Genomic DNA, 20,241 nt, shown 5'->3' with positions numbered 1-20,241 from the left:
TTTTTTAAATTTTTTAATGTTTATTTGTTTTTGAGAGACACAGAGACAGAATGCAAGTGGGTTAGGGGCAGAGAGAGAGGGAGACACAGAATCAGAAGCAGGCTCCAGACTCCGAGCTGTCAGCACAGAGCCTGACGCGGGGCTTGAACTCACAAGCTGTGAGATCATGACCTGAGCCGAAGTCGGACGCTCAACCGACTGAGCCACCCAGGCGCCCCAAAATGAGAATGATCTTAAACAAAATGTTCACACATTGAATTGTTTTCTCATTAACAATATATCAGGCTTATATTTCTACATCAGTACATAGAGATCTATCCCATTCTTTTAATAACTCAAAGTGTCACAGTATCATAGTTTATTATCTATCATCTTTCTTTCCTTCTTTCTTTCCTTCTTTCTTTCTTTCTTTCTTTCTTTCTTTCTTTCTTTCTAGCAATCTATCTGATATTATCATATGCTTATATTTTAACCTATGAAGTTTAAAGCCATATGCAGATTTATATGATTCCAAGCAATAGGACCCAGGTATCCTACTTCTTGGTAGAGTGTCCACATAGAACCCAGGATAGGCTGAAAGAGAAGAAAGTCCCATGATTCAGCTCATGATTTCCCAAGAGCGTCCCCTCCCTGCATTTCTGAGGCCAAGGATATTCAAAGGAAGATTTTCAGTGCAGCGTCAGACTGGTTTTCTTTCACTGTGTCTTAAACTCATTCAGTCATTCATTTAAAAATGTGCATTGAGTATCTCCTGTGTGCCAGATAGCACCTGAGTCAGGTGTCTCCCTAGAAGCTACAGCCAGTGACGTGCTCCAGCCCACTCATACCCACGAGAGAGAACAAATGTCTTTGGCATCGTGAAATTTACACGTTGTAAATCAGCAAAGGCTGCAAACCAGAACGCTTTTCTTGGACAGCCGGTGGCTCACAATTTCCCAGCACACTACTGGATGCAGCAGCAAATGTCTGACAAAGCCAATGCCTTTGCAGAGCTGAGCGATGTGGCTAGAGGCTGGCTCTGGCACCAGCCCCACCACTGACTAGCTGTTGACCTCAAGCTTGCCGTTTCTGTGCCTTTGTTTCTACATGTATAAAATGAGGCTGATGATAAGAGTACTTTCTGCCTAGAACTGTTGGTACACTAAGTACTAGGTGCTATGGTTCATTCTAGTGGGAAAAGGCAGAAGATAACCAAATGAACGTACTTTATAAGGCCAAGAGGTGATACGTGCTCTGCAGAGCAATAGAGCAGATAGGAGCCAGGGAGAGACTGTTTGACAGGGAGGGCGCCCCCTTGGAGCAAAGGCCTCTCTCCCTCTCTCCCTGCCCCTCTCCTGCTCATGCTCTCTGCCTCTCTCAAAATAAATGAACTTTATTTTAAAAAGTTAAAAAAAAAAAAAGGAAAGGTTAACTTTACCACTATGAAAAACATGTATCACTAGATTTATTTGACACTGGCCTGAGGCCCAGTGGCATCCATCAGAATCTGGTGTGTGATGTTTTCCAAATGATCTCTGAGCGTCTTCTTCTCTCTGCCTCTAAGTATTTCAAAGGGACAAGTTGTCAAAACAACACTTGTCTGTACTCTAGAATAAAAATCATAGTAATAATAATTGAACACCTGTGTAGCATTTACTGTTTACCTACAAGGTAATTTTCTAAGTACATTACATGTATTAATGCATTTAATCCTCGCAATAGCCCTGTAGGATAGATACCATTATGAGTCTCACTTTACAGATAAGGAAATGGAGGCACAAAGAAGGTAAGAAACTTGTCTGAGGTCACACAGTTAGTAAATGGCAGTCTTCCTGTCTCTGAGAACCCATGCTGTTAAGTACCACCAGACAGACCCTTGAACAGTCTGAGGAGTCAGAGTGTTAAAGATCGCAGTTGAGGGGCACCTGACTGGCTCAGTCGGTTAAGCATCTGACTTCAGCTCAGGTCGTGATCTTGTGGTATGTGAGTTCGAGCCCCACATCGAGCTCTGTGCTGACAGCTCAGAGCCTGGAGCTGGCTTCGGATTCTGTGTCTCCCTCTCTCTCTGTCCATTCCCCGCTCACGCTCTCTCTCTCAAAATGAGAAATAAACATTAAAAAAAAAAAAGATTGCAGCTGATTAGAAGATTGAGTGTTCAAAATGGAAGATTCTCAGAGCAGACTCCTATGGAAGGAGATTACCAAGCCCTCTCTTTTTCTAAACATAAGTATTCTTTTGAATAATATTGCCAGGAAAAGTACTTTTGGAAGGAAGCTGGGAAAACATAGATCTCTGGTCCATGGGGAAGAGAACATGAGTGACTATATTAGATCATGGGGCTCTCACTGCCATCACTGTGCCACTATGAAAAGTTTCATGTGTCAGGACCCTCCCCAAGAGATTTATCTATAATCACATTTTAGCTTCCAAACATACATTGGTGAAATCTAGAGACCTCCATCTGTCTGATGACTTATAAAGCCTCTGGCTTTTCTGTGCCTGGCTTTAGCAGGTCCTATGGCTGGTCACCTCTGTGTGTCCTCAGAGCAATTAGCCAGGGGCATGTGACTTTCCATCATGTCAAATTCATTCTGGGAATGTGCTTTGCTAAACATCCTTTGAATTCTCCAGAGTCGAGAGCGTGATGCAAATTTGCTCTGCTCAAGAGTTCCAAGTGACCTCATCCAACCCACGGTGCCAAAAACCTGGATACAACTTTGAAATCTTAATCTCCATCCAAAACTTCTCTCCTGAGTTCCAGATCCTTTCCAAACCTTCCAAAGCTGTAGAGAACACTGGCTCGTTGGCCATCAGTTAACTGAATAATCACGTGAAAGCCAGGAAGCGGGTAGGAATTTGGGCAGATATAATCCCAAGGCTTATAGATGTCTGAAGCAACAGAGGAAGTGGGCATGTGGTGCCTCATAGCATGCCTGTGTCCTCCTGTGTGGTGACCAAGGTCCCGGTGTCTAGCCCCTGGCTCAGATTGCCAAGAGGAGCCTATGTCCGCAGTCATAGCTGCATGCTGGCTTTGGGGAGTGCAACTGAATTCCAGCCCTCACCTCTGGGTGGGGATTCTGGTATCAGCTATGCTGTTGAAGCCAGAGGTCCCAGTGGACCAACTGTCTCAGCTCTAAGGAGATCGTGACTAGCCCTGGCATGCAGCTCCTTCTCTAGCTCTAGCCTATCACTGCTTAGCTTCCTATTTCTACCTGTCCAATGGATATCTCTAACCAAGAGTCTGTTGCCACCTCACGCACAGCCCATCTAAAGCCGGGTGGACCAGTCGGTAGACCTGTGGAACTCAAAATTAAGTCAAGTTCATTTCCAAGCCATGTCGATTACAACAGGAACAGTAAAGGTGACGCCATAGTTTTCTTTCCTGAGTTTGCACCTATGGGTGCCCATCGAGGGCCCTCCATCAAACAGAGCTTTGCTGATCACACAGCCTCCACCTCCTCGGTGGCCATAGTCCTATGTGCGTGGGTGTGGGGAGGGGAGAATTTGTTTTACTAGGTACTCCTCTGTTGAATAAAAAATGAGCACTTATCTTGAAGGGGGGAGAGGAAGTCTGCCCTCGATAATATGTAATTCTCTCTTGGGTAAATAGATTCCTGATAGTGCAGCCCGTAGAAATGCAATCACATTTTTTAACTCTAAGGTGACGTTAGCATAAACATCCCCATGTCCTAGTTATTGATCTTTTGCTCAGATAATGGTATTACCCAATTGAACTTCTGACACTGGAGAACTTGCAGCGGCTACAATTGTATTTTTCTTTTATTCCTGCAATTTAATTCAACGTGCACTTCCAACCGTGATCTCTATGAAAAAATGGTGTTTTGCAGGAGTTGGCGTAGAATGTTAAATCAATCTCTGTCTCTCTCTCCTTTTTCTTCTCTGCCCCTCTCTCTCTCTCTCCTCTCTCCTGGTAGGAATGTTAACTTTTAGCTTGAATCCTGGAAACACACCTACCAAATGAAATACTTAGAAACTTCCAAATTAAGAGCTTAAAGTGTGGTGTGTCCCCAAGAGGTGCACAACTTCTGAATTCTTGGGGGTTGACTTTTCTAGTGTTAGCCGTATCAAGTAAGTCCTTCCCCATAGGCCCACTTTCCATAACCGATACTCTAAAAAAGAAGAGCTTAAGTTAGAAGTGAGAGGTCTCCACCTGGGGGTTCTCGTCTGCTGTTGAGTGCCTCACCACTGGCAGAACAGAAAAGATGGGCCGTGGAAGACATGGCATTTCACTGCAAACTGATTTTGTTACAGTTGGAGTCCAGAAGGTTCTGTCACTGCACGAGAAAACTGGTTTGTGTGATAATGCTTTCTGAATTCTTCTGAGGTTTTACTATGTGAGAATTTAATCTGGCTCAGTGGCTGTCAGGGAGCACTTGAGTTCAACTCTAGGATCTGGGAGGTCCTTAAGGACAGCGGGAAGGTCACACAGCTGACGTTTAAACTAAGGTCCAAATTACCCCTGTACCCATGGTCTGCATTCAGCCATGAGATGATGGCCGCAGGGCCACTCTCCTTGCCTCCTCTCCAGGAGTATTTCCACCCACTGAAAGTTAGAAGAATTTTTAAAAATTCCATTCTAGCCTTTCTTTAATGCATCAACACGTGTCTGTATCTGAAACTTCATCCCCTTTTGCTCACCAAATCCCCTTCCAGACTAAGGAATGGATTCTTCCTGGCTGGGAAGAAATGTATCAAAAGTGAGATTACAGGTCTGTAAAACAAAGAGGTTTAGAACAGACAAGATCCCAAGCATTGAACATAAATACCAGGCCCTCATTGGAGAAATAGAGAAACTGACCAGGGGTCTCTGCAGGCTGAGAGGGAAAAGAAGATACAACCAAACAGATGCATTTGCTTCTCACATGTTTGGAAAGTTCTAGGGCCTTTTCTTCTTCTTCTTTTTTTTTTTTTTACTTAAAAAAATATTTTTAATGTTTTCATTTATTTTTGAGAGAGAGGGACAGACAGAGTGCAAGCTGGGGAGGGGCAGAGAGAGAGAGGGAGACACAGAATCTGAAGCAGGTTCCAGGCTCTGAGCTGTCAGCACAGAGTCCTATAAGGACCTCAGACTCGTGAACCATGAGATCATGACCTGAGCCAAAGTCGGACGCCCAACTGACTGAGCCACCCAGGTGCCCCTGTAGGGCCTTTTCTAAGGGACACTGTCAGAACTTCCCAGCAGTTGGTCCGCTTCCCATCCCCCCTGTTTCCTCCTGCTCCTGCTTTTCAGCGAACACGGCGACATCAGACCTCGGTGTCTGAGGCCTGGAAATCCTGCTTCCAGGAGTTTCCTTTGTGTCTGAGTACAGCCTAAAGCATTTGCGAGAGTGTTTGTGAACCACTAGTTCAAGATCGTTGAAGCTTGTACTAGAGTGCCCACGCCCTTCTGTACTCCCTTCACCCCCAAGAGCAGGAATGGGGTCTTGAAGAGGGTCATGTTGAGGGCCAGCAGCTCACAGGGAACAGAGGTGCTTCTCGATTCATCTTCAGAGACTCACTTGATGTGCTCCAGTTTTCCAACTGCCGTAGATGTTGGGAGTGAATCTTCAGCTTATACCCAGGCCACATTCGATTGTTAAGATCACAGACATCACTGGAAATACATGTGGGGCCCTGCTGTGGGGTCCTACCCTTGGCTCTGCCCCATTGCATCATCTGCTTTAGCCTTTACATTCTGCTCCTGGCCCCTGGTTTTACCACCAGTTCTACAGTTTTACCAGTAACTGATTATTCCAATAATTTTCTCTAAGCTACTTCTCAATGCACCTAAACCTTCCACTAAAGCATCAGTGCAAAAAAAAAAAAAAAAAGAGCTTGATAAGAACTGGTGAGGAGTCTACATTTACTCCCTTTCATTGGCCATTAGGAATTTATTTCCAGTTAAACAAGCTGGGAAATGTAATTAAGCACATGGTTGATGGTGACAGCCAACTGTGCGTGCCAGAAAAACAATAGGTTCTTTAAAGGTGCCAAGGACCGATATTATGCATCTTCTGTTGGAAACTGTATACACTTCACAATTCGGAGGCTCCTGTGTGCTGCCTTGTATCTTCAATCAAATTATTATATCCCAGAAATATGCATAAGGGAAATGATTCTACACATTTTATGGTGGGTTGTTGCTTGTAGCAGTAATTGAAGTACCTTTCCACTTATGAAAGTACTAATTTTATTTGTTTTTATTGCTTTTCTAGATGCAATTATTTATTTAGTGTGCTTTGGCTTTATTGAATTATGTTTACTATAGGAACATCATAAAAATGTATGAAAACAACACATCAGCCCAGCCAGCCTGGTGACCTGTATTGAGAAAGCTAGTGTTATTTTTCATATCCAAACGTAATGGAATAACTTAAGAATAAACAGATAATCTACACTAGAAAACAATGCAATTTCAAGGTAATGTAATAAAACACCTGGACAATATGATTTCATAAATCCTGGTTCTAAAATTTACATGAGTTGGGTTTTGCGTGCTTATTTGAGGACACATGGCATTTCTAAATGGAATCGTTATAATGTGAAATGTAATTAAGCTGTAAGGCAAGATGTAAACGGGATTTTTGTTGACTTGTAATATATGGACAACTAAGAAGCAATGTGAAGACTTTTGATGTCAAAAGACAGGCAGGAGGCTCTCATCCCTATAAATGTCCTTAACTTTGAAATGGAAAAATAACCAGTTTGTGAAGGTTGCTGGTTAGTTGCCCCTGATGAGTAGGTACTGGCTGTAGTTTAGATACTCTTGCTCCCTGTCTCTATGATGACGCTTCATTTCGAAAGAAAAGAGGCTTTTTGCTTTAGGCATTCTTTTTAAGAAACTTAAATTGAATGCGAATGGTTTATTTGTCCTGAATTTTGGCGAGATAATCCAAGGTGTAAGCACAAAAAATAAAAAATCAAAACAAAACCATAGCACAACCAAAGCCGAAAAACAAAAACCAAAAGCAGGCTGCTTAAATGAAAGTCACGTGTCTTTCATGGCTAGAAATTAGTGACTGACTTTTATTTTTCTGATTATGAATTAAAGTTAATTAATGTGTTGTTTACATACATGTGCCTACTAGAAAATTTAAAAGGTATCCACAAAGGTATATCTTCCCTTCAGCCATCCAATTTACTTTACCAGAGGGAACCATAGATATCAGGTGCTTGATTTTTCAAGCAGGTTCCAAGGGTTTTCTAAGAGTATAATATATATACACACATATTTACACAAATGATGGTAACACAGACATGTATGGTTCCATCATTCTTTTTAAGGAATATACTCCATATACTCCATTGTATGAATATCCCAGTCTCCCACTGATGTCCATTGAAGTGTTTCCAGATTTTGCTTGTACCAACAAACAATATACAAGAGGACCTGTTTCTTCTGTTCCTTTTGACAACCTTTCTTTAAGGTTTGTTAATTCGAAAGACAAAACCTGATGTCTGATTTTATTTTTTTAAGTTTATTTATTTATTTTGAGAGAGAGAGAATGAGTGTGAGTGGGGGAGGGGCAGAGGAGAGAGAGAATCGCAAGCAGGCTCTGCACTGACAGTGCATGGGCTCGATCTCATGAACTCTGATATCATGACTGGAGCCGAAATCAAGTGTCACTGACTCTTAACTGACTGAGCCGCCCAGGCATTCCCTGATGTCTGATTTTCAATTGAGATTCTCTTATTGCTACAGGTTCAGTCTCATTTGTACATGTAAGAGCCTATGTATTTCCTCCCCTATGAACACTCTCGTCCAGTCTGTTGTTCTTTGTTTAATTTTCTAATGGGTTATTGGCCGTTATCTTTGTTGAATTGTAAAGCCCTTTGGTATGAGTTGCAAATATTTTCTCCACTTTGTCTGTTGTCCTTTGACTTTATTTAGAGAATACTATGCCATATATGGCATGAAGATATACATATCTTTTTGCATTGCTCCTGGATTTTTCTATAAAATACCTTCCATACAGAGAGGTTATTAAAAAGATTTTTTTTTAATTTCCCCACATTTTCTTCTAACACTTTTATGAGTTTCTTTTCCACATTAAAAATGTGTAATTTATCTGGAATTTGGTATAAAGAATGATGTAGGGATTTGATTTATTTATTTTTCAAGGGACTACCCAAGTGACCTAACACTATGTATTTAAAAATAATATTTTATTTTATTATTCCAGGGTAATTTCTGGACTTTCTCATGAGTTGCACTGATAGATAGGTGTATTCCTGTGCCAACACCCCAGTATTGTATTATTACAGCCTTAGATTTTAGTATCACTCAAGTTGGATTACCGATTATTCTTTTTGTAATAAATAAGTGAATATTTATTTAATAATATATATAATAAATAAGTGAATATTTGTTATTGAATAAATTTGATGTATAACATTGTGTAAGTTACACATACACATGTACAAGGCTACTTTGATACATTTATATGTTGTTATATATAATATATGTATATATAATGTATAATATATATATTATGATTGCCAAGCAGTGATATTTATCACACTACATAACTATAGTACAATATTATTGTCTACATGTATTATCCTGTGCACTTGATCTCAGTACCTTATTTACTACTTGTTACAAGTTTTTACCCTCAAGTACCATCACTCTTGTCTGACTCCTCTCAGTCCCCTGGTAACTACCATCTTGCTCTCTGTTTTTTACAGGTTTAATTTTTTTAGATTCCACATGTATAAGTAATATCACACAGTCTTGTCTTTCTATGACTTATCTAATTAGCATAATGTGCTCAAGGTCCATCCATGTTGTCACAAATGGGACAATGTCTTCCTTTCTCATGGCTGAATAATATCCCATTGTATATATGTAACACATCTTTATCCATTTATTCGTTGATGGGCATTTGGGTGGTTTCCATAGCTTGGTTTTGTGAATCATGCTGCAATAAAATGAGATTGTATAAGGGGCTTCTGGGTGGCTCATTCGGTTACACATCTGACTCTTGATTTCAGCTCAGGTCTCACATGATCTCATGATCTCACAGTTCGTGAGTTCTAGCTCAAAGTCAGGCTCCACGCTGACAGTGTGGAGCCTGCTTGGGTTTCTGCCTCTCCCTTTCTCTCTGCCCCTCCCTGGCTCTTAAGTGCGCTCATGCTCTCTCTCTCTCTCAAAATAAATAAATCTTGAAAAAAAAATGGGATTGCATATATCTCATTGAAATCCTGTTTTTGTTTCCTTTGGATATATACCCAGAAGTGGAATTGCTGGATTACATGGTAGATCTATTTTTAATTTTTTGAGAAACCTCCACATTGTTTTCCATAGTGGTTTGATCAATTTACATTCTTCTCAACGGTGTTTAAGGGTTCCCTTTTTAACACATCCTCACCAGCTCCCGTGGTCTTTGTCTTCTTGATGATAGCCATTTTAACAAATATGAGGTGATATCTCATTTGCATTTCCCTGATGATGAGTGATGTTGAGCATCTTTTCATGTGTCTGTTGACCTTTTTGATGTCTTCTTTGGAGAAATGTCTAATTACTTCTTTTTCCAATTTTTAAATTGGATTTTGTTTTGTCTTGTTATTGAGTTGATGGAATTCTTTGTACACTTTGGATATCACTTGGATATTTCAACCCCTTATCCATTATGTAGTTTGCAAAAAGTTCTCTCATTCTGTAGGTTCTTTTCATTTTGTTAATTGTTTCTTTTGCTCTGTGGGGGCTTTTGAGTTTGATGTAGTCCCATTTGTTAATTTTTTTCCTTTGTTGTTTATGCTTTTGGAGATATTTCCAAAAAATGATTGCCAAGATCAGTATCAATGAGCTTCTTCCAAACATTTTCTTCTAGAGCTTTCATGGTATCAGACCTTTATGTTTAAGTCTTTGATTCATTTCTAGTTAATTTTTATGAGTGATATGTGATAGTGGTCCAGTTTCATTATTCTGCATGTGTTTCTACAGTTTTCTCAGCACCATTTGTTGAAGAGACTATCCTTTCACTGTTATGTGTTATTGGCTTCCTTGTCAAAAATAAATTGACCATATATGCTGGAGTTTTTCAATTGGCTGATGTATCTATCTATATCTGTACCAGTATCATACTGTTTTTTATTACTATGGCTTTGTAGTATAGTTCGAAATCTGGAAGCACAAAACCACTGGCTTTGTTCTTTTTCTCAGGACTGCTTTAGCTATTTGTTGTTTTTTTGTTTGTTTGTTTGTTTTGTTTTGTTTTGTTTTGTTGTGTTTTTTTTGTGGTTCCACACAAATTTTAGGATTGTTTTTTTTATTTCTGTGAAGAACGCCTTTGGTATTTTGATCGGGATTAAGTAGAATCTGTAGATGGCTTTAGATAGTATGGCCATCTTAACAATATTAATTCTTCCAATCCACGAACATGGGATATCTTTCTGTTTGCTTGTGTCTTCTTCAATTTCTTTCAGCAAAGTATTGTAGTCTTTGTTGTATAGATCTTTCACTTCCTTGGTTAAATTTATTCCTAAGTATTTTTTTTTTGATGTTATCATGAATCGGTTCATTTTCTTTATTTCTTTTTTGGATGCTTCATTATTAGTGTAAAGGAATAAAGTTGATTTCTATATGCTGGTTTTGTATCTTGCCATTTTACTGAAATAGTTTTTTTTTTTTTACTAGTTCTTTGGGATTTGCTCTATATAGGAATCATATCATCAGCAAATAATGACAGTTTTACTTCTTTCTTTCTCATTTGAATGCCTTTTATTGCTTTGTCTTGCTTAATTGCTTTAGCTAGGACTTCCAGTATTATATTGAATATGAGTGGTGAGAGTGGGCATCTTGACTTGTTCCTGATCTTAGGAAAAGTGCTTTCAGTTTCTCTTCATTAAGTATAATGTTAGCTGTGGGTATGTCATATATGGCCTTTATTATGTTGAATATGTTTCTTCTGTATCTAGTCTGTTAATGGTTTTTATCATGAAAGGATATTGTATTTTGACCATTGAGATGATCATGTGATTTTTATCTTTCATTTTATTGATGTGATGAATTACATCTATTGATTTGTGTATGTTGAACCATCTTTCCGTACCAGGGATAAATCCCACTTGGTCATGGTGTATAATCCTTTTAATATGTTCTTGAATTTGATTTTCTAACATTGTCTTGAGAATTTTTACATCTATAGTCATCAGGGATATTGGTGTATAGTTTTCTTTTCTTGTGGTGGCCCTGTATGGTTTCTGTTATCAAAGTGATGATGACTGCATAGAATGAGTTTGTAAGTATTCCCTCCTGCCTGATACTTTGGAAGAGTTTGAAGAGGATTGGTATTAATTATTCTTTACATGTTTGGTAGAATTTTCCAGTAGCGCTAGCCTTGAAGTTTTTTTGTGTTGGGAGTTTTTTTTTTATTATTATTATTACTGATTAGTAATTACTGATTACTATCTGGTTAGCTTTTGTATTTCCCCCTGATTCAGTCTTCTTAGGTTGTGTGTTTCTAGAATGTACACATTTCTTCTCAGTTATGTAATTTGTTGGCATATAATTGTTCATCCTAGTCTCTTACAATTCTGTGTATTTTTGTAGTATCTATTCTAATGTCTTCTTCATTTCTGATTTTTTTGAGACTTCTCTATTTTTTTAATTAATCTAGCTAAAGCTTTGTCAATTTTATCTTTTCAAAGAACTGGCTCTTAGTTTCACTGATCCTTTCTATTATTTTTTCTGGTTTCTATTTCATTTATTTGCACTCTGATCCTTACTTTTCCTTCTTTCTGTTAACTTTGGGCTCCATTTGTTTTCTTTTTTTAGTTCCTTGTGGTGTAAAATTAGGCTGTTTGAAATCTTTCTAATTTCTTAATATATTATTATTGTTATAAACTTTCCTCTCAGAACTGATTTTGATACATCCCACAATGTTTGATATGTATGTTTTCATTTTCATGAGATAATTTTTATTTCCCTTTTGATTTTTTCTTTGATCCAATGGTTGTTTATAAGTGTGCTGTTTAGTTTCCACATATTTTTAGATTTTCTCACTTTCCTTTTGTTAATTTCTAGTTTCATACCATGTGGTCAGAGAAGATAGCTGTTATGATTTCAGTCTTCTTAAATTTGCTAAGATTAGTTTTGCGGCCTGACATATGATCTATCCCGGAGAATGTTCCATGTGCACTTGAGAAATTGTGTATTCTGCTGCTGTTGGGTGAAATGTTCTGTATATGTCTGTTAAGTCCATTTATTCTAAAGTGTGTTTCGATTTAAATTCTTCCTTGTTGATTTTTCTATCTGAATGATCTATCCATTGCTGATAGTGGGGTATTGAAGTCCCCTACAATTATTGTATTGTTGTCTATTTCTCCTTTAAGATCTTTTATTAATTACTTAATTACTTTTATTAATTAATCAATATATAATATACTTACAAGCTTAAGTAACATTGATTGCTTAATATAATTAATATATACTTAATTTCATTGCTTAGATTTTGGGAACGTATTTATTTGTAATCATTATATCTGCTTGATGGATTGATCCCTTTATCATCATGTAATGACCTTTGTCTCTGAATACCCTTTTTAGCTTTAAGTCTATTTTGTCTGATATAAGTATGGCTATACTTAATTTTTTATTTCAGCCGGCTTGGAATATCTTCCATTCTTTCACTTTGAGCCTATATGTGCCTTTAGAGCTGAAATGAGTCTCCTGTAGGCAGCATATAGTTGGGTCTTATTTTTTTTATCTGTCCAGCCACTTTGTGCCTTTTGATTGGTGAGTTTAATCCATTTACATTTATGGTGATTATTGATATGTATATTTTATCTTTCGCCTTCTGATTATTTTGTCTTTCCCGTGTTTCTGTTTCCTTCTGATTCTGTCTACCTTTGTAAGTAGGTAGTTTTGCATGGACATTGGCATAGCCTCCCCCCTCCCCTTTTTTTGATGTTTTGTGTCTATCTTCTAGATATTTGCTTTGTAGTTACCAAATAGGCTTTGTAGTTTACATAAAACATTTCATAGATAAAATAGTTCTTTTTCTGCTGATAGCAATTTATCTTCATTTGCCTATGAAAGTTCCATCCTTTTCCTCTACCTCTTCTATATTTTTGATGTCACAAATTATCTCTCTTTATACTGTGATTTTGTTATCAAGTCGTTCCCATTATTTTTAATGCTCTTTTCCTTTAAACTTTATGCTATAGTTAAGAGTTTAATATACTATTTTAAAGAAGAGTTACCATATTCTAATTCTGTTTATCCCCTTAATCAGAGTTTTGTGTACTTTCATTTTTTTCATTTCAGCTTGAGGATCACCTTTCAACATTTCTTGTAAGGCAGGTCTACTGGTGGTGAACCCTCTCAGCTTTTGTTTATCTGGGAAAGCCTTTATTTCTCCTTCATATTTGAAGGATAACTTTGCCAGATATTCTTAGCTGACAGTTTTTATCTTCCCATATATGTCATTCCTCTCTCTCCTAGGATGCAGAGTTTCTGCTGAGAAATCTGCTGATAGCCTAACAGGAGTACTTTTTTAGGTTACTATCATTTTTCCCCCCTTGGCTGCCTTTAAAATTCTTTATTGTTGACTTTTGACAATTTTACTCTAATGTGACTTGGAGAGGGTCTTTTTGCATTGAGATAGTAAGGTGTCCTATTAGCTTTGTGGACTTGTATACCCAGTTCCTTCTCCAGGACTGGAAAATTCTCAGCTATTATTTCGTTAAATAGGCTCTCTTCCCTTCTCTTCCCTCCTCCTTCTGGGATACCCATAATGTTGGCTTTTCTTTTTTTTTTTTTTTTAATTTTTTAAAATGCTTATTTTTGAGAGAGAGCGAGAGCAAGTGGGGGAGGTGCACAGAGAGAGGGGAACAGAAGATCTGAAGTGGGCTCTGTGCTGATAGCAGAGAGCTCAATGCAGGGCTTGAACTCACAAACCGTGAGATCATAACCCAAACCGAAGTCAGATGCTTAACTGAGTGAGCCACCCAAGCGCCCTTTATTTTGGCTTTTCTAATGGAGTCAGATCATTCACATAGAATTCCTTCACTATTTAAAAATTCCAGCTCTCTCTCCTCTTCCACCTGAATCATTTCTATATTTCTGTCCTTGAGCTTACTAATTCTCTCTTCCTTTTGATCTGCTCTATTTCCAGTATGTTCTAATGCATCCTTCCTCTCATTTATTCAGTCCTTCAGCTCCAGAATTTCTGTTTGGTTCTGCTTTGGAATTTCAGCCTCTTTGATAAAGCACGCCTTCTGTTTATTAGTTTGATTGCTGAAATCACTGTACTGTCCTTCTGAGTTTTCTTTTGGCTTTTGAACTTCTTTACAAGTATTTTGAATTACCATTTAGATTACAGTATTCCATGTCTTTGGGTTTGGTTGCTGGAAAATTGTCATTTTATTTTTCTGATACCATGTTACTGTGATTTTTTAAATATTACTGTGATTTTCACCTATTACTATGATTTTTCATGGCGGTTGATGAGAAGTGGCTCTGCCACTGCATTTGAAGTAGCGAACACCCTTTTTCATATAAGTGAGGTTTTGTTAACATTGATTCTAACAGTTCAACAGGTTGGTAGTTAGGAGCCTTCCTTTTGTTTTCCAGAAGGTGGCGCTATAGCACAAGTTTTTGCCTTCTGTTAAGGAAGCTGACTGGCTGCTAAGGTTGGGAGCACTATGCATTTAGAAGAAACAAAGGTGCTGGCGGTGGGGGGGCGGTGGGCAGAGCAGGAGTGAGGAGGGAAGGTGTGTATTTAGTGCTTTGGTCTTTGGGTGTGCCCACCGCTACGTAGGGGGATCCTGACCCAAGGATGGGCCTCTTGCCTTCTGGGACAGACTGCAGGAGACACTTTCCTTCCGTTCCTTTCCCTCCCCCAGTCACTGTGGTCAGTCAGAGAGAGCAACTGCTCCCTCCAGCTATAATGAGCATGGCCAGGCAGACCCTCCTCCCCACCCCCACCCCCCCATCACTGCCTTCACCCTCTACCTCCTGTATCAGTAAGGTGGTGCTGGCTGGTTTCTGGACCAGCCCACACCTTCTCTGTCATCACCGCCAATGCCACTGCTGCCCCCCCACCCTCTCTGCAGTCTCCTCTGCAGTCCAGTCCCCCCACCTTTGAGTGCACAGATGGACAGATCTCTCGGGTGTCTTTTGGTATGCTGTGCAGAGGCACTTTTCTTTTCAGTTGTGGATGTCCAATCAGTTGTAAATTGATGGGGAAAGGAAAAGAAAAAGGAATGGCTCATGGTGCTGTGATCCTGACATCACTCCATAATAAGCCACCAATTATTCTTTATTTTAATAATGTTCCTTAATCATGGCAAGAAAATATACATGGGTGACTCCTTTATTCAAAAGTTGTTTTTCACAAAAAAAATTCTTTTTAATTTTATTAAATGCTTTTTCAGCATCTATAGAGATAGTCATATTGGTTTTTTGCATCTGTTGCTATAGTGGATTATACTGGTAGATTTTTCTAATATTGAACCATCTTTGCATTCCTGGAACATGGTTATGTATCTTTTAATCTGCTTCTTCATTCTGAGTCAATCTGATTTAAAATTTACATTAATAAATGAGGTTGTTTTCAAATACATGGAGGGGCATCTGGGTGACTCAGCCAGTTGAGCGTCCAATTCTTGATTTCATCTCAGGTCATGATCCCAGGGTTGTGGGATCAAGCCCCAGGTCAGACTCCACACTGAGAATGGAGACTTCTTGAGATTCTCTCTCTCTTTCTCTCTCCCTTTGCCCCTCTCCCCTGATCTCTTTCTCTCTAATGTAAAAAAAAAAAATTAAAAAAAATACATGAAATTTTTCTTCCTCTTTTAATGCTCTGGATAAATTTAATTACATTGGAATTATCTTTTCCTTAAAAGAACTTGTTTTAGAAAGCCTCCTGTAAAAATGCCTGGGCCTGGTGTTTTTGAGAAAGAGCTCTTTGACAATATTTCCTTTCTTCCTTTCTTCCTTCCTTTTTCCCTCCCTCCTTATTTCTTTTCTTTCCTTTCTTTTATTTCTTTTTTTGATGATAATTAGTACATTCATATTTTCTGGAATTTATAATTTATATTTGTTGAAACATTACCTACTTTATCCTGCATTTCATAATTTTGGGCAATGAGTTGAGCAAAGTAGTTTTTTTTTTAATTCAAAAATTTATTTACATTATATCCCCTTCCTCATTTCCTATTTTATTCACTTGTGCTTTTTACCTTTTTATCTTTATTAATTTATTTTTCAGTTTATTTATTTTATTGGTGCTTTCCAAGCACAGGCTTTTGGGTATTTTTATAATTCTGCTGTTTTTCTGCTTGCTTTCTTTTCTTTCTTTGAGGGGAGGAGGGGCAGAGGGAGATGGAGAGAGACGATCTTAAGCAGGCTCCACACCCAGCGCAGAGCCCAGTGTGGGGCTCAATCCCACAAACCTGGGATCATGACCTGAGCTGAAATCAAGAGTCAGAACTTAACTGACTGAGCCACCCAGGTGCCCCTGTTTTTCTGCTTTCTGATTCATAGAGTCTGGTTCTAATTGTATTGGTCTTTCTTTTTTTTTTTTTTTCCATTTATTTTGTTCTTTTCTAACTTCTTCAATTGGGTGCTCGACCCATTTAATTCGTAGTATTAACATAAATATTTAAGACTATGATTTATCTGTGAGTACTTCATTCTTTGGGCTCTGGTAAGTAATATTTTCTTTTTTCATTGTTATCAAGATATTCCAAAACTTTAGTTTTAAACAGGTTGAGTCATTCGAGAAAAATGCCCATTCTAATTTTGTTATTAATTTCTAGAATTTTGGGTTTCAGTCGCTATCTTTATTTTTTCCTTTTGATCAGAAACTGTTAGTTACATTACTTTTACTTCTCAGAATTAAAGTTTACTTTGTGACCTAATGTTTAATCGCTTTTTGTTAGTGTTCTATGTTGACTCAAGAATAAATCATAGTGAGGGGCGCCTGGTGGCTCCGTCAGTTGAGAATGAAACTCTTGGTTTCAGCCCAGCTCGTGATCTCACAGTTCATGAGTTGGAGGCCTGTGTTGGGCTCTAAGCTGCCAGAGTGATGCCTACTTAGGACCGTCTCTCTGTCCCTCTCTCTCTGCCCCTCTCATGCTCTCTCTCTCTCTCTTCTCTCAAAATAAATAAACTTAAAAAATATATTAAAAAAAGAATAATCGTAGTGGCTCTTTATAGGGCACAGTGTTCTTTATAAGGCAATGAGATCTATATTGTTATGTTATTTAATTTTTATATGTCCTTGGAAAATTTTTGTCCATTTGTTTCCCTTTGGGTCCCCAGAATGCGATGAAAATGCACCCCTGATGAATGAATATATAATGCGGAACGCCTGTGGTCAGCTGGAATTGTTTTGTGTTTTGTCTTCCAGCCAAAGATTGCTGAGGAGAACCTGACCTATGCCGAGCTGGAGCTGGTCAAACCCCACCGGGCCGCCAAAGGCCTCCCCACCAGCACCGTCTACGCCCAGATCCTCTTTGAAGAGAACAAGTTGTAATGCTGTGCCCTCTTCCGTGGTCCTATTTAATACCTGCCATCCCGGTTATTTATGACACTTTGGAAACAAAGTCCTTATTTTTGTATTTTCACTCGTGCCTTCTGCGTGGCAGAGAGACCCTTCCCAACAGCGCTCCAGGTGCCTTCGAGGAGAGGTGTGAGACACGAGGTACGAGGCTCCTCTCCACAAAAGATTAGGGGCCACAGACCTTGGACAAACCTCCCAGGACAAGATTTTCTGAGTCTGAGCCCTGAGAAGTGTGGACTCTGATTCTGAGAGTACCCAAGGAGATTGTTCTGCTGAGCCAAACCCCTTCGTGTTTTCTTCTTCTTTCGTTGGGTTTTAATCTTTTAAAAATCTATTTTAATCTGTTCTTCCTGTATTTGTGATATCAAGCTCATAGCATATAGCTAGAAGAAATACCATTATAGGCCAAAGTGTGTGAGATGGCAGATATGTACTTGAAGGTCACAGAACGTTCCTAAGGCACCTAGAGCAGAGCAGACTGCTTATTGCAAACACTCAAGGTAGCATCTCTTGTTTTAAACAGATGCACTGACCCTGGTGACTTCAGGGCGGAGAGGCAGATTGTGGGGCTAACAGTCAGCCCACACAGTGCCCAGTGCCCATCTCCCAGCTGTGATCACCCAAGGCCACAGGGCAAGTAGCACACCCTATTTTAAAGGGCTTCCATAACCCTCATCAGGGTGCACCTATATTGGTATAGAAACTTACATCCTCCCAGAAGTCCTACTCTTCTCCAAAGGAGCAAGGGAGGGACTTAGCCATCCATTGACACACTGGAGGAAGCGGGCCCCTCGGAACTGTGTCGAGGTTACCAGCTGTAATTGAACGTCCACTCGTATGTGGGCAAAGTTTTGTGCCTGGTTCCCCTAGTGGAGGAGAGTAAGAAATGCAAGCCGAGTTGGGAAAATGTGTTTTAAAGACCCTACTCTTGGAACGTGCCTTGTCCAACTCAACTTCATGGGTGATTTCTAATATGTTTGGGTTGGGGTCAGGCAGGGGTGCATGGTATACACATCTGTGTGGAAGTTTCTCTGCAGGACTGGTACAACACCCAGAAACTCACTGGAGATGGAAACGTTCTAGAAGAGAGCCATCCTGTCACACTTCTTGGGTGGGTGTGCTCTGGGCGGTTATTCACTGCGCACTGCAGACATTGTTTGGCTTTGTAACGGATCATGTATATATGGTAAATTATATATTTTAAACACAACCTTGAGTGTGAGTTGTGCCCTCCTGTATAGCTGTGCGAACTTGGTCAAGTTTCTTGCTCCCTAATTATCTCAGACTCACGTTTATAGTAAGGTGACTTAACCTCTCATAGAATTCTTGTAATGGGATGATGAATACCACAAGATTCTGGATACTATAAAATTGCTTCACACTACACTATGTTAACATTCATGTGACAGTCAGTATGTATTTTCGAAATGAAAGTTTCTTTACAGTGTAAGGCTCTCGTTACAATAGCTTCAAAAAATAAATGTGTCCGTGAATTTAGCTCTACGGTAACACTCCCAAAGACCCATGATAGCTTATGAGTACCTCTTGTGGTTTATTGGAAAGGGTCCAAATTGGGAGCAGGTAGATTTTCTAGAAGCAGAAATAGCCTGACTTTACAAAGGGGAAGTCGATCTCTCTGGTCTACACCTGCATCTCATTCCCTTCCCGCCTGCCAGATTTCAAAGATAGTGAATAAACCATGCAGCTTTGGAGGAAGAAATACCACTTGAAAGAATTGTCTGGAACTTTCCAGGGGATCCTTTAGGAGAGGAGACTATATGGTTGGCATACAGTTCATATCATAATTATCATAGGCAGCGTATCCTATTTTATCATGGCAATGTTCCAACAGAACATGGTTCTATGGTGTTTTGAGGAAGGAGGGTGATTGCTTCATTTGCACAAGGAACCATATGGGCTAGTGGGGCCCGAGGATGCCAGGTGGGGTTGGAGTGTGAAGTGTGTGAAGAGGAGATTGTGGGGAGAGGCAAGAGGGTAGGGGGCCCCTAGGCTACTGCAGAAGTGAACTGAACTCAATCCCATCAAGCCCATCTCCTTAAATTTAGTGAAAGCTGAGGGCCATGACGTGTGGAAAGAAATACATTCTGCTAAGAAGAGCTGGCAGCTGCAAGTTAGGGTAACAAGTCGTTGCTCTAGATTCAATTCAGACTTTGGCTCCAGAATTCTGCTCATAGCTGCACAAACCCACACGACGCTGTATGGCTGGGGGACCAGCTGGACCTCGAGTACAAAAGACCATCACCTCCTACTGAAACCCTTCCCAAAGGAATCCTGGAAGATACTGTCAACATCCAAGCAGAGCTCATCCCACCATTATGTCCAGAAGCCAAACATCCAAGTTCTGCTCACAACTAGAAGCAATGGGTGATCTGTCCCTGGTGCTTATTTGCAGTGATAAATCTTGATGTTATTGTCATAGTAAACCTTAAAAAAAATGGGTGAATTATTCCCTATCAAATAAACCACTAACCATGCCTTAACATTTATTTCTAAAAATGAGTAAGGGGAATCATCCCAATAGAAATTAGGAAAAGTTTTTCATCTTGTTTTCACTATCAGGCATCTATTGAAACAACTATATATATGCAGTTTTTTAAAAAAATTTAATGTTTTTAGTTTTGAGAGAGAAAGAGAGAGACTGAGCGTGAGCGGGGGAGGGGCAGAGAGAGAGGGAGACACAGAATCCAAGGCAGGCTCTAGGCTCTGAGCTGACAGCAGGGAGCCCAAT

The 20,241-nt window shown here is 39.4% G+C and overlaps 1 protein-coding gene across 2 annotated transcripts in view; it reads left to right on the top strand.

The window, feature by feature from the left end:
* VSTM4 (V-set and transmembrane domain containing 4) overlaps positions 1-18,702 on the top strand; it is a 98,645-nt gene extending 79,943 nt beyond the window's left edge. For both annotated transcript variants that reach the window (XM_053206891.1, XM_053206890.1), the window contains one exon: positions 17,340-18,702. In XM_053206891.1, coding sequence (XP_053062866.1) covers positions 17,340-17,465 — 126 coding nt within the window. In that variant the 3' untranslated portion in view covers positions 17,466-18,702. The remainder of the gene's footprint in view (positions 1-17,339) is intronic.
* The last annotated feature ends 1,539 nt before the right edge of the window (positions 18,703-20,241 follow it).

This window comes from Acinonyx jubatus, chromosome D2 (genome assembly GCF_027475565.1).
Source record: "Acinonyx jubatus isolate Ajub_Pintada_27869175 chromosome D2, VMU_Ajub_asm_v1.0, whole genome shotgun sequence".
Taxonomy (NCBI): Eukaryota; Metazoa; Chordata; class Mammalia; order Carnivora; family Felidae; genus Acinonyx; species Acinonyx jubatus.
Note: the sequence above shows the minus strand (reverse complement) of the source record. Positions and strands in the feature narration are given on the sequence as shown.